The sequence below is a fragment of the Cygnus olor genome, chromosome 1 (assembly GCF_009769625.2).
Source record: "Cygnus olor isolate bCygOlo1 chromosome 1, bCygOlo1.pri.v2, whole genome shotgun sequence".
In the NCBI taxonomy this organism is placed as follows: Eukaryota; Metazoa; Chordata; class Aves; order Anseriformes; family Anatidae; genus Cygnus; species Cygnus olor.
The window spans coordinates 140,179,868-140,191,968 of NC_049169.1; the positions used below are offsets into that span (position 1 = coordinate 140,179,868).

Here is a 12,101-nt window from a genome sequence, read left to right on the forward strand (position 1 = left end):
CCAGAATCTTACTGTAATAAGAATCTATGAATATATCTCAGCATAATGGAGATGTAAACTAGGTAGTAAAATCACATTGTTTTTCTAGCTTCTTTCTTCAAAGAAGAATCATCCATGAAATAATTTTGGACTAAGTGACATCATCAGGACATTATGTGGAGAAAAACTAGAACTTCTGTACTATTTGTATGAAAATGTGACTCAGTTTACTCACTTCCCTACTACTACTAAAATAATTTCTCCTCTTAGAAGCTAAGAGACACGTTACCTACAGAGCCAGGATTCATTTCCCCATTTTCTACTTTAGTTGCCAAAGAGAAGAACAGGTGTGTAGTCCAATCTAGTCCAGACAGTGCAATTCCCAGGATGCTGTACTACAATCCTTTTAATTCACACTAAGTGAAGGCTGCTGCTTTAAGGATGCTGCTCCTCCTGTCCTATCTCTCAGAACATTCATGCTCTCCCCCTTGTGCTGGCACTAACATTTGTGTGACTGCCTAGTTTCAAACAGGCTGTCAATATATCACTGGCTGCACAGCTTCCAGGAAAAATCAGTCTCCAACAGCTTTCAAAGAGCAGACAGCATAGCTTGCTTTGTAAAAACTAGATGAGTGGGGCGTTACACCCAGAGGAAACAGTCCCAAAATCTAAATAAAGATCATAAGCACAGCTACCCATTAGATCTGCCATACACCTATAGGTAAGGCTTCTACTTCAAAGCAGGAAGGCATGACAGGAACAATTCTGAACTACATTAAACTTAAGAGTAATTGCTTAACTGTGTTCTTGAAAACCTCTTTTAAAAAATGAAAGAAAAAAGAAAACAAGTCTAGCAACACATTCAAAATATATCTATACACCACAGAGTTATATTAAAGTGACACTGCACCTGCTTTCAAGAGAAAGAAGAATAGATTTTAGCTTAATTTCCACTCAAAACTATGCTGGTGTTTTCTGCCTAGGAGACTCAGTTGTACCTCATTTGGGGGACAAGGGAGAAAACAGTAGTTAAGCTGTCTACATTCCTTCACCTTTTTTGCTAAGCTTCTTAAGATAAAATCAACCATGTATGACAAATAGCTTTCTACTTCAGAGACAGTGTCCTCCACAGATTACTTCCTCAGACACCATTATGCCCATACTCAGTGCCCTCCAAGAATAGAACCATGTTATCTCTGCTCTATGTAGGTCCTTCTGGTGTACCCAACAGCAGGATTTCTGGAGACTCATTTGAAAATTTATGCAGACTCATTTCAAAACAAAGAACAGAAATTTACCTGAATGTAATAAACTCCCTTCTTCTGGGCATACATCATGAGAAAACAGTAATCCAAGTTTTGCTTTGTTCTCCATCTGAAATTCAATTAAAAACTTAAGGATAATAAAAAAAGTTATTTCAATACACACTGGTAATTCAAAGTAAATCTCACTATGAAAAATGACGCATATTGGTGAAATGTTAGGACAACTGCTTTTGGCATCGTTCCCTCAGGAAATCCTCTGTCTCAAAAAAAAGGAACAAAGCTTTCACCTTATGTTTTAATACAGACAAAAAATTGGTTTATTTTGATTCCGATTTTGTGAAAACTACCTGGCATTTCACTACAAACACATGTGCATTTTAAATAGTAATTCAGCAGGAATTACTTGGTTTTACACCATATTTCAGAAAGAAAAACAGTAAACAAACAAAAAACACCAACAAAAGTCTGTATTCACCTCCCAGAATCTAACATTAAATGAGTTCAACCAAGCTCAGCATTAGGCTCTGATCATGCACAGAACAGCATGCAGATAAGACTGAAAAGAACTCAGTGCTCATTTAATTTCCCCACACTTTCAAGAATTACAGTAAGAAAACATTTAAAGAATTCACATCCCACTTGTCATTTTATAAACAAGAAAAGTGTGAATGTGGGAGGAGATGGGAAAGGATTTGGAGGAATAAACTAACCTCACTCTCTCTTTTGAGTCTCCAAATGTCTCTTTCAAGTTTGACAAGTCAGGATAGTAAGATGCAGGAGGGGCTATTACTTCCACCAAGCCAGAATTGATCTCTGTAGAAAATCTGCCAATAGAAACATCATAAAGTCATGAGATATTTTGAGTTCTGTACATTTCCTGCTAGCTTTCTGTTGGTAGAATTACTATGCCTGGTTATAGCAATGACTTACTCAAATAAGGGATGTGAAGTAAAATTACTGTATAAGAAGATATTGTTTTCCCTAATAGCTTTTTCAGAAAAGCATAGCCTCTTAGTCTCTTGACCAATAATTGGAATTCTAACTAGATTTTAAACACTGTTTGCTTTTCTTTTTCCCCCTACAGTTCTCTTGGAATGTATGGAATACAAGACAGTAACAGAGATGTCACAAATTCCCATTTATTTTAATGGCAACTAAATCTATTTATGGTGCACAAAATCAACTTAATTCCATTTATTATTTTACAACTTAACTGACTGAATCATTGCCCTTAATTTATTATCTAATACCTTTTGGTTCAAAAGTACAAATTCCCCAAAATACAAAAATGTATAAACTTCTATTTCCATAATACTTTTTATTACTTATCATAATGTTATTTAGAACTACAACTTACTCTTTTTCCAGGCTTGCAACAACATTGTTAACATAATCAAGATCAGTCTGGAAAACAAAAACAAAAACACACTATCAAATAAAATACTTAACCGTTTTGCAGCTACTCTTTAAAAGAACCCAGTAACAACTGGTGAGGTACTTGAAAATCAATTTCAGCATGTAAGATATTTGAGTAATAGAGGAACACATCACTCAGGTAACTGTGTCCTTTGACTAACAGAAGAAAAAACGATTCTTTTATGTAAACACAGGGAAATAACATTTGCTTTATATCTGCTTTTAATAGACAGTCCTGATGCAAAACTAGCATTTTCTTGCAGTTCATAGTCTTAATGACAAAATGATCACCCAGTATTTGTGTAGGAAGAACATATTGTTAACAATATTACATTATACAAAAATATTATCAAGGAAAGACTTCTGAAGAACAGGGCAATAAACAGACACCTCTTTCATAAATACATCTCCTAAACTTCGCACTTAAAGCATGGATACCCCAACCTCAGACAACAACGAACATGCTGTTTTCCTAACAAGGGTTGCTTTTTTGCATCAGAGACTAAACTTGAGGGACTATTAATTTGATAAATCACCTGGTTCTTAAGATGCAAATATTCTAAAAAATTACTTGTTGGTTAAAAAATTAATTCTGACATTCAGGAAGAGTATAGATCACCTAACTTGCCAGAACTGGCCTCTTATGCAACCTACTAACTTGGTCTTACGCATGCAGGAAAGGAGAGGTTTTGAATTCATAAACTAGACTAAGAAAAACTAGTCTCTGCCGTACTTACTAATCTAATAATTTGACATATTATTTATCAGTTTTAAAAAGAAAAGTTACAGTCTGTAAATCAACATAGATCCTGGTAGCTCATGAGGATTCTGCAGAAACAGCTGCCTTTGAAATGCTGGAAACAAAGGAACAGTTCATACTATCTTTCTGATGAATTTGTAATGCAGATTATCATTAAAGGATTATATACACCGAGAATAAATCCTTCCCAAGCACTTCTATAGAACCACTAATCTTGTTTGATAAAGGTTCTTACCCTTTGATCTTAGAAATCACCATTCCTATTTTTAAAGATTTACTTTTTATAAAATCCAACATAATGCCAGTGACACGCACATTTTCAAAAAGGACAGCAGTGGGTTTCTTCCAAAAGCAGGTTGCAAACACTATATGAAGAAGTGAGTTGAAAGCATTTGTCATGCTTTTTTTTCCATAAATATTTCCTTTGTAAGCACTATTCCTAGTGTTTCACAGGATAGAAATCCTAATAAGCAGTTAAGGTGTTAGCAATTTAAAACTTGTCCCACAATGAGTTCCACCCAAGCAGACTCACAGACCCATATGGACCTTCACATATCACTAAGTCTTTAATTACACATATGGATTGTTCAGACACAGTTCTTTACAAGAATGGAGTCTAAGACAACTTCTTCTGTTGTGATTTAATAGCTGCAAATCACTATGTAAAGATAATTCAATAATAATTATTTCTATCTTTTACTGAAAGCTTTTTTTTTTTTTTTTTTTTACTTTTAAACATTAAAAATTATTGTTTAGTCAACATAGGAAAAAGAAACGATCTGAATTTCTAGTTGACATTCCAAACGCCAATTACTTAGTCTAGGATTAATAAGTTAAAATACTTGTTAAACTGTCCATAATGTAATTACGTAGGAAAACAAGTTGTGGGGTTTTTCGTTTTGTTTTTAAATGAATAGACACCAAAAGCACAGCTAGTCTCTACACAGTATTCCAGACATTAAAATAAAAGCAGAATTTTATCGTAATTGGAAGCATATATTTAGTCACAAGCTCATGCTTCACTGTAACTCTCCTTAAAATGAACATAGCTTTGTCCTGTTTTACAGTGCTTTTAAAACCTGACGTCCTTAATACAGGATGGACCACATCCAGAAAGATTAGAAAGTCTGGAATAAGAGTTTTTTCTGTACTTCCAACTATTTTTGTGTGTGTGTCACACACTCAACACACAAGGTTGGCAATTTCCCAGTCAGAACAGCAACCACAATAGCTTCACGTTAAAGTGGTGTAGCCTGTAGACTTTCAATTTCGTATTGTAACCTGTGCTACTGTCAAACCAAGTCAAGATTGCCTGGTCTAGCTACACAAAACAGAAGATAAGGCAAATGCTGCTGCTGGTTTAGTAGTAACCTTCCTTCCAAATCAACACTGCACCAGCAAAGTGCTAAAGGAGATACCACTTTTAGAATGAAAAAGGACGTTGAGATTGAAATAGCTGATGCCATTTTTTATGTGAGCAAATGCATTAAAAACTTGATATCCTGCCATTATTTCTAAACAATGGTATTTTTATCTACCAGCAGCATTTGAGATTCAGAAGCAGGGTTTCAACACCAAACTCCTCCCCTCAGGTCAGCAGGCTGAGCGCCATCCTTCCACGTCAGAACCTCCAGAGGCAACCACCTCTTCTCATTACCCAGCCTAACGCTCAATGGGATCTCTGCCAACACCCTTCAGCTGTGGACAGGTGCCAGGACGGTGGCACTCGGAAGTTATTTCACACAACCTGATGAAATAAATATGAGAGCGTCCAATTAATTCAATCAATCTGTCGCAATACCCAAGGGAAGAGTTAAAACTACAGAGAAGACTTCATAGTGCAGCAATGGCAGGATATCTGGAATAGTCAGAGAATTGCTCTAGCCTAAGGATCTTCCAAGCACTATCAATAAATTCAGCCAGTAACTGAAGAGTGATGGAAAAATCTATTTTTGACCAAGATCTATTCCCCATTTTTAAGGAAGAAGGCATTTACTGCCTGATAAAATAAGACCTCTGGTCCTCTTTATCGACCTACAGGACATGAGACTGCTGAAAACAAGTATGAACAACAGATAATATAACGGAGACCTTGTCTTCTCCAAGAACCTTAAAGAGGACAAGACAAATCCCGATTAATCAAAAGGAAATCATCCATGAAAGAAAGTGTAACTGTTCTTCAGGCTTCCATTGAAGATCATCTGGTAGATACCAGTTTGACCTTGGAACAGCTATGAAGAACCTGGCTCATGGTATCAGTGCTATTTGCAACTATTGAAAGGAAATGTCACTGGTGATCCCAATCAAGGCAGCACAACCTGTAAGAAAACAACAATGAATGATGTACTGCATCAGAAGGCATTAACATTCCTTCACAAAACTCTTAAGGTTGAAGACGAAATAATCCCTAGGAGTTTGGAACCTGAGAAAAAGCAGCAAAAATTAATATTTAAAGAGCTAATCCCCTTAAAGATTAAGTGCCAAATTGTGATAGTCCACAGCCAAAGAGTTAACACCGCCAGCCAAAAAGATGCATCTTATCAATGAATTGCAGAGCTTCAAAAACAAGTTTGTCTTGTTAAGTAGATCTCTGAGGACTAATGAAAGGTGTAAACAGGAGTGGTTATTTCAATATCAGCAGATAAAATTTTTCTTGCCCATTCTTTCTTCCTAGTCATAAGAAATTATTGATCTCAGACAAAGTAAGAACACATGGGGTGAGACATCCTCCTTTTTTCATTCATACTAGATCAAGACCAAAGATTCGCCCAACTCAGCATCTTGCTTCCAGCAGCAACAGCCAAAAACGGATACATAGAAAAGAGTACAAACAGGACAAGCACACGTAGTACTTCCTCCTGCTACCATCCATGCTCTGACTGCCTTCAGTTCAGGTCACTTCCTGAGCCAGGTGTGATATTGTATACTTAATATTCCTCAGTAGACCCCTTTTCCATGTACCTCGCCAGTATCCCCCCTTGAGCCTACCTAAACTTTCAGCAGGAAAAGAAGATTTTAGCTTATGAAATCTATGGTGTTTCATAAGCCTGAACTGGCAACATCTAAGGTTTAACTCACATATCAGCTATTTTGATGACAGATACACACAGTGCTTTGATGAACCTCTCTAAAAGAAAACCTGGAGTCCATTGTGGAAAAAAAGTTCAAGAGAGTCAGTGTCTTTCTCAAATTTCCTGTTTTTGTAAGATGCTGCTCTACAATTGCTTACAGTACCTTCTCTACTTTATGTTCAAATTTGCAATTATTCTAAGGTTTGTCTGAACAAACATTGTTATTCATAACAAATGCACAAAGAACAAGAGCAGCAGTGAACAAAAGTCCAATCTTTTTTTATTGATTTTATAAGTGAGGATGCACATAGCAAAGCAGTAGAATATATTAGCTAGCAGACAAAACAAGAGGTTAGAATGCTCTCATTAATGGCTAACCAACTGTCAGAGAAAAAGATTTCTAGTTTTAAGAACCAACTCTTTCATATCGTTAAAACCTATCTATTTAATACCTGCAAGCATACAGAAGGTGAACTGCTTCTCAAAACCATGGCAGTATGGAACAAAGGTCTATCTGCACCTAAAGTTTATGTGCTATCTTAGCCAATAGCAAATGCTCAGAAAAAAAAAAAGTAATAAACAGGGTATGTACAGAACAAATCTTCCTTCCTTTCATATACCTGCCAGTTCTCAGTAATTAACAATTTATAATTACTAGGCCTAAGTGGCATCCATATCATTAGATTCAGTAACTCCTTCTGTATCTGTTCTCTGTGAATTTGCTTAATGCCTTCCAGAACCTATTTACTCACTTGTATTTCACTATATCCAGTAGCAACAAGGTTCACAATTTAGCTATGTACTCTATGAGAAATGTTGCCTTCATTTCAGATTTTGCCTCTTAATTTCATTTAGAGGCATCCAGATTGCATCCGTACCACCACAGAGACTCAGCTCTAATCCACATATATAAAATCTAAACAAGCAATAACAGTGAGTCCAAACAGGACTGGAACTTGGTTGAAGCACAGGCAGAGTAAGTGCACAAGTGTTTTGCATCAAACCACAGAATGAACAAGACATGGTAAAGCTAGAAGAAGCAAAAATATTGAATTGAATTTGAGACAACTACATTCCATTGTAAAGCATGGGATTCCTGTCCTATTTTATTTTCTGTCCCACTCTTCCTGTAAATGCTTCTCTACTCCTACTGGAGACATCACTTGAATTTTAAGTTTTCCATAGTTTGCCACTCAACACTAAACTTTATCCCAGTTTCCATGACGTCCCCACCACAAGTGAACAGAAGTGCTAAACACTGGACTTTGGCAAAATAAAGTGCTACAAAATAGCAGCTGCTATACAAAATTAAACTCTATGGGACACCCAGCCAATGAGCACTTCCTTTATTAGGTTCTCCAAGTGGAGTAGAAAAAAAACCAACAGACACGCACACAAAAAAAAAGCAGGTAAAACATGATGGAATGCTATGATACCACGTACAAGCAATTGAGCGGTGCAATTGAGCAACCTGATCTAGTAGAAGATGCCCCTGCCTATGGAAGGGGGTTTGGAACTAGCTGGTCTTTAAAGGTCCCTTCCAGCTCAAACCATTCTGCGATTCTATGATTTTCTTGTTCTGGAAGCTTGACTTACCAAGCTTAACTTTTTTAATAAGCTGTAATTTTCAAGATGCACGTTGAAATGCTCTGCAAAATGCACAGGTGTACTGCAGTTGTCCCTGCTTTCAGCAGGGGAGGGGGCTTGGACTAGACGATGTCCAGAGGTCCCTTCCAATCTTTGTGAGTCTGTTGGATATTGCCTCAGCAGACCAAACATCTGTTCAGATTAAATTTCTATTTCAGTTGTCATTAAGAGTTGGTTTTAGGAAGACAAGCGCAAATAGACCAAAGATGGCACTAAAAACTATCAAAATACTATAAATTCAAGAAGGGAAGCTGCAGGGAAAGCCGTGAAGAATTGGGACATCAACTGTACAGTTCCTTCTAAACAATGTGGTTTATCTAGTCTGTCAACTTGCCCAGATCTTAATTCTTAAATGATTATCTACTATAAATCAGTCTTAACTTATTCAAGAAACAACCCCCCCCCACACCCAAAAAAAAAGTAGTAATTTAATTGCTTATGCATTTCAATAATTTTATCTGATCTTTCACCACCCTTGTAGAATATGGGTGGAATATTTTTACAATGTATTTTAAATAACAAGCAATGCAAAACTGAACAGCCTCCAGAAAAGGCAAAGTAAACCTGTGTTTGACAAAATGGTGAAAGTACATATAAATATGATTACCTATATACAAGACCTTAAAATTCACCTAGAAAAAATCATCCACTAAAATAGCATTTAGACATATTTTTGAAGATTTATACAGTGAAAAAGCCCTAAGGAATAAAGTACAGCAGTGTTTTCCAGTGGTTTCAACAGTGTAAGGATATAAACAAAGCCTGTGGAAAAAGGTAACAGTATCTGTTAAAGTTCAACCAATACAGCTGAAAAAGATTATTTCAGGAATACAGTTTCTGCTTTCGGATCTGAAGCAGCAGTTTTAAGTTAAACACAGGAACAAGGAGAACAACTACAAAGAAAAAAAAAAGTCTAATAGACAGGGTCTCACAATGCAAAGCCTTTCACGGCAGTATCAGGAATACAAGTTTATTCTTCTATCACTCCACTCTCATTTGTCCCTACCCTCGTATCCTGCATGCCACCTCCTCAGTCATGAAGGCTCAAGTCCCTAGGAGTTGTGCTGTGAACCACAGCACCACATCAGAGAACAAGTTTAGATTTTAAGAAGGCCAGCCAGAACAAAAAGTCAAGGGACAACTCAAAACAGCACATTTAGGTGGAAATCATGTTAATATCATATAGCTCTCAACTAACTTTGTAATGTATTACAGACAAAGCCTTCTTTGTAGAGTCTGAAAGAAGGCAGAACATGTGGCCTGGAAACCTGGGGAAATTTTTTCGTGTCCTTGGGTGAGCCTGTAAATCATTGAAAAAGTCTAGAAGGTCTATTTTTTCTAGTCAAATGCAGGTAGCAGTTGTGTACAATCAAAAGCACACTTCAACGAACTGTGTTGTTTACTTGGAAGACAGAAGGAATTCGTCCTTATTGTCTTTAGGCCAAGGCAGACCATGGAAGTAAAACTTGAGAATGTTGTCCTAAACTTGCTTATTAATACAGTGTTAATTCAGTCAACCATCCAGGTACAAAGTCGCCTACTGTAAGGCTTCTGAAATAAGATTATTACTGCTACTTTTCATCTCACAAATAGATGCTCTAGATGTTACTGGTGAGAACATTTACAACTATTAACAGTGATGTTCCCTTATGAGAAACATCAGATAGTTACTGTGGGCCTGGAACATCTCAAAAGGTATCTTGTAGATAAAGAGAAGCATTTCAGTCATTCAAATCTAGAGCTTGAGAAAAAAAAGCGCAATTTCATCTTTCTGTTGAGACACTAAATTTGTCTCAGGTCCATAGCAGGTTTCAAACTCCTGTCAAAAATCTTCTCCAAGATCTAAGAAAGATTTTTATCACCCATTTAATCTCATATAAAACTTTGCTAGCCATTACCATGAAAAGAGGAATGTAAAATCCTGTGATGGTGCCCAGTATCAACAGTCCACACTCTTTGGATGCCAAAGAAGCTGAGAATAAAACAGCAGTTTAAATAGGTATCTCAACTTCTAACTGGTATGCCAAGCTGCCTTCTAGTTACAAGAGCTAACATTGTAACTAGAAACTGCTGTCATCTTGATTGGTTTTGAATCCAAAACTAAGGTTACCACCCGTGCAGGCCCTTAAAATTACCTGGTGATGATTATATTATTTAGCAAAACGGCCTTGTTTAGCTTTAATTTATTTATTTAATATATACACATTCATACATATGTATATATGTGTGTGTTTATGCTAGGATTACATGTGAAACAACAGTATAGGATTTAATAAGCAATGTGTGAGAAAGCATAGCATATGGACTGGTGCTCCAAGAGTAAATGGCTGGACAATTACTGCCCAATCAGATGTAATCAGTAGTATATAATATCAGCAAAATACTTTTGCATAGCTTTAAGTGTCTTCTGATTCTTTCTGAAATGATTTGCCTTTTTGATATTCTTGGTCAAATCAAGGACTTACGATCTTTCCAATATACATTGATTACTGTTTGTACAAAAGACCGTGCTAAGCACAGTCACTGATTAATGAAGTGGACTCACAATAATTTGTGATATATTTAGAACAAGTCTAAGACGCACTTTCTTCATGGTAAATGAGATCTCCTCATACAAAAAAAAAATCTTTAGATACCAGAAAAATATTTTAATTTCTCTCATATTCAGTAGCATACATGTTTATGTCTGTTGTTCCACTATGATGTAAAGTATTTCAAAACCTTGTTTCCCTTGTTATTTGCAATCCCTATGAAAAAAAAAAAAAAAAAGGACATTCATTTTCACGTGGAGTTCACAGTTCCTTAAACCCAGAGCCTATAGTTTCCTCAGAAAGAAGGTTTTCATGCAAACCGGAATCGTTTGTTTCAAATCATCTGATGAGCATCTGAGCTAACTACGCAGTCAAGGGGAATAAAAAGATTTTAAGTATAGACATATAATGATTCACACCTATTTATTAGTCATCCTAATTAATCCCTGCAAATTATTCTGCAATAAAATTATTTTAACAAATTGGAGAACACAGACATATGTCAGTTACTGGGACAATTGCACAGTTTACTGTCAAGCAATTCTAGTAATTATTTAAATTGGTGATTAGGTATCACACCAACCAAGATATTTTAGAATTCCTTGAACTTTCAGTATGGAAATTTACTGTGTATAATCACATTACTGAGAAATATCCATACAGTAAATGAATATGCAGATCTCTTTATTTAGCAACCATAATGCACCTATATTTACTAGCTTATCTGTTTACACTGTTCATGATGTTTGCAGAAGGCCATTAGCTGTAATTTTCAACTTGTGTTCCAGAAAAGTCAAATTTGTGAGACAGAACTGCTAAAAGAAAGAAATTAACCATTGAAGAAGTTTTAGGGTGCTCAGCGCAAAGAAACTATCGTTTATGACTGTCTCCCAGCAATGCTTATTAAACACTGTCAGTTCGATTTCTCAGTTTGAGTCAGCAAGAAAATACTCGTGCAATCCTTCCAAAATACCACTTTTCATATAGTTCTCTTGTAAAAATAATTTTGTAATTATTGCTTTTGTTGTTGGTGGTGGTGGTGGTACAAGCTATATAGAAAGCACAAATAGTAGTTTTAAATTTATTAGTAACATTACCTAACCTCACACTATGACCATTTCTTGCTGTACTTGAGGCTGCACAAATGTTTAGCAGAGGCCATACCATTTTTCAGAAGCTTTTGCCATCATCTTTAATACAGGCATAGTTGATTAAAGTCCTAATGTATTTTTGAATTGCCTTCATTAATGCAAACGTTAATGCTAGCAACAGTAACACATTTTAGGCTAGGAAACCCCACAGTTAAAGTTATTTTAAGAGCAAAAGCCCTTCCTTTTGTTTAAGGACAAACAGAAGTCCATGAGGGGAATAGATTTTCCTTCAAGCAGCCAGAGAAAATGCTTATGAAACCTACACAATCCATCTTGCAAAA

General features: G+C 36.1%; 1 protein-coding gene across 3 annotated transcripts in view; it reads right to left on the reverse strand.

Moving 5' to 3' along the window:
• The window catches only part of MGAT4A (alpha-1,3-mannosyl-glycoprotein 4-beta-N-acetylglucosaminyltransferase A), a 76,555-nt gene that overhangs the window by 29,900 nt on the left and 34,554 nt on the right, over positions 1 to 12,101 (reverse strand). For all 3 annotated transcript variants that reach the window (XM_040546311.1, XM_040546398.1, XM_040546225.1), the window contains exons 6-8: positions 2,602 to 2,648; positions 1,955 to 2,068; positions 1,278 to 1,353 (exon numbers count right to left, since the gene is read on the reverse strand). In XM_040546311.1, coding sequence (XP_040402245.1) covers positions 1,278 to 1,353; positions 1,955 to 2,068; positions 2,602 to 2,648 — 237 coding nt within the window. The remainder of the gene's footprint in view (positions 1 to 1,277; positions 1,354 to 1,954; positions 2,069 to 2,601; positions 2,649 to 12,101) is intronic.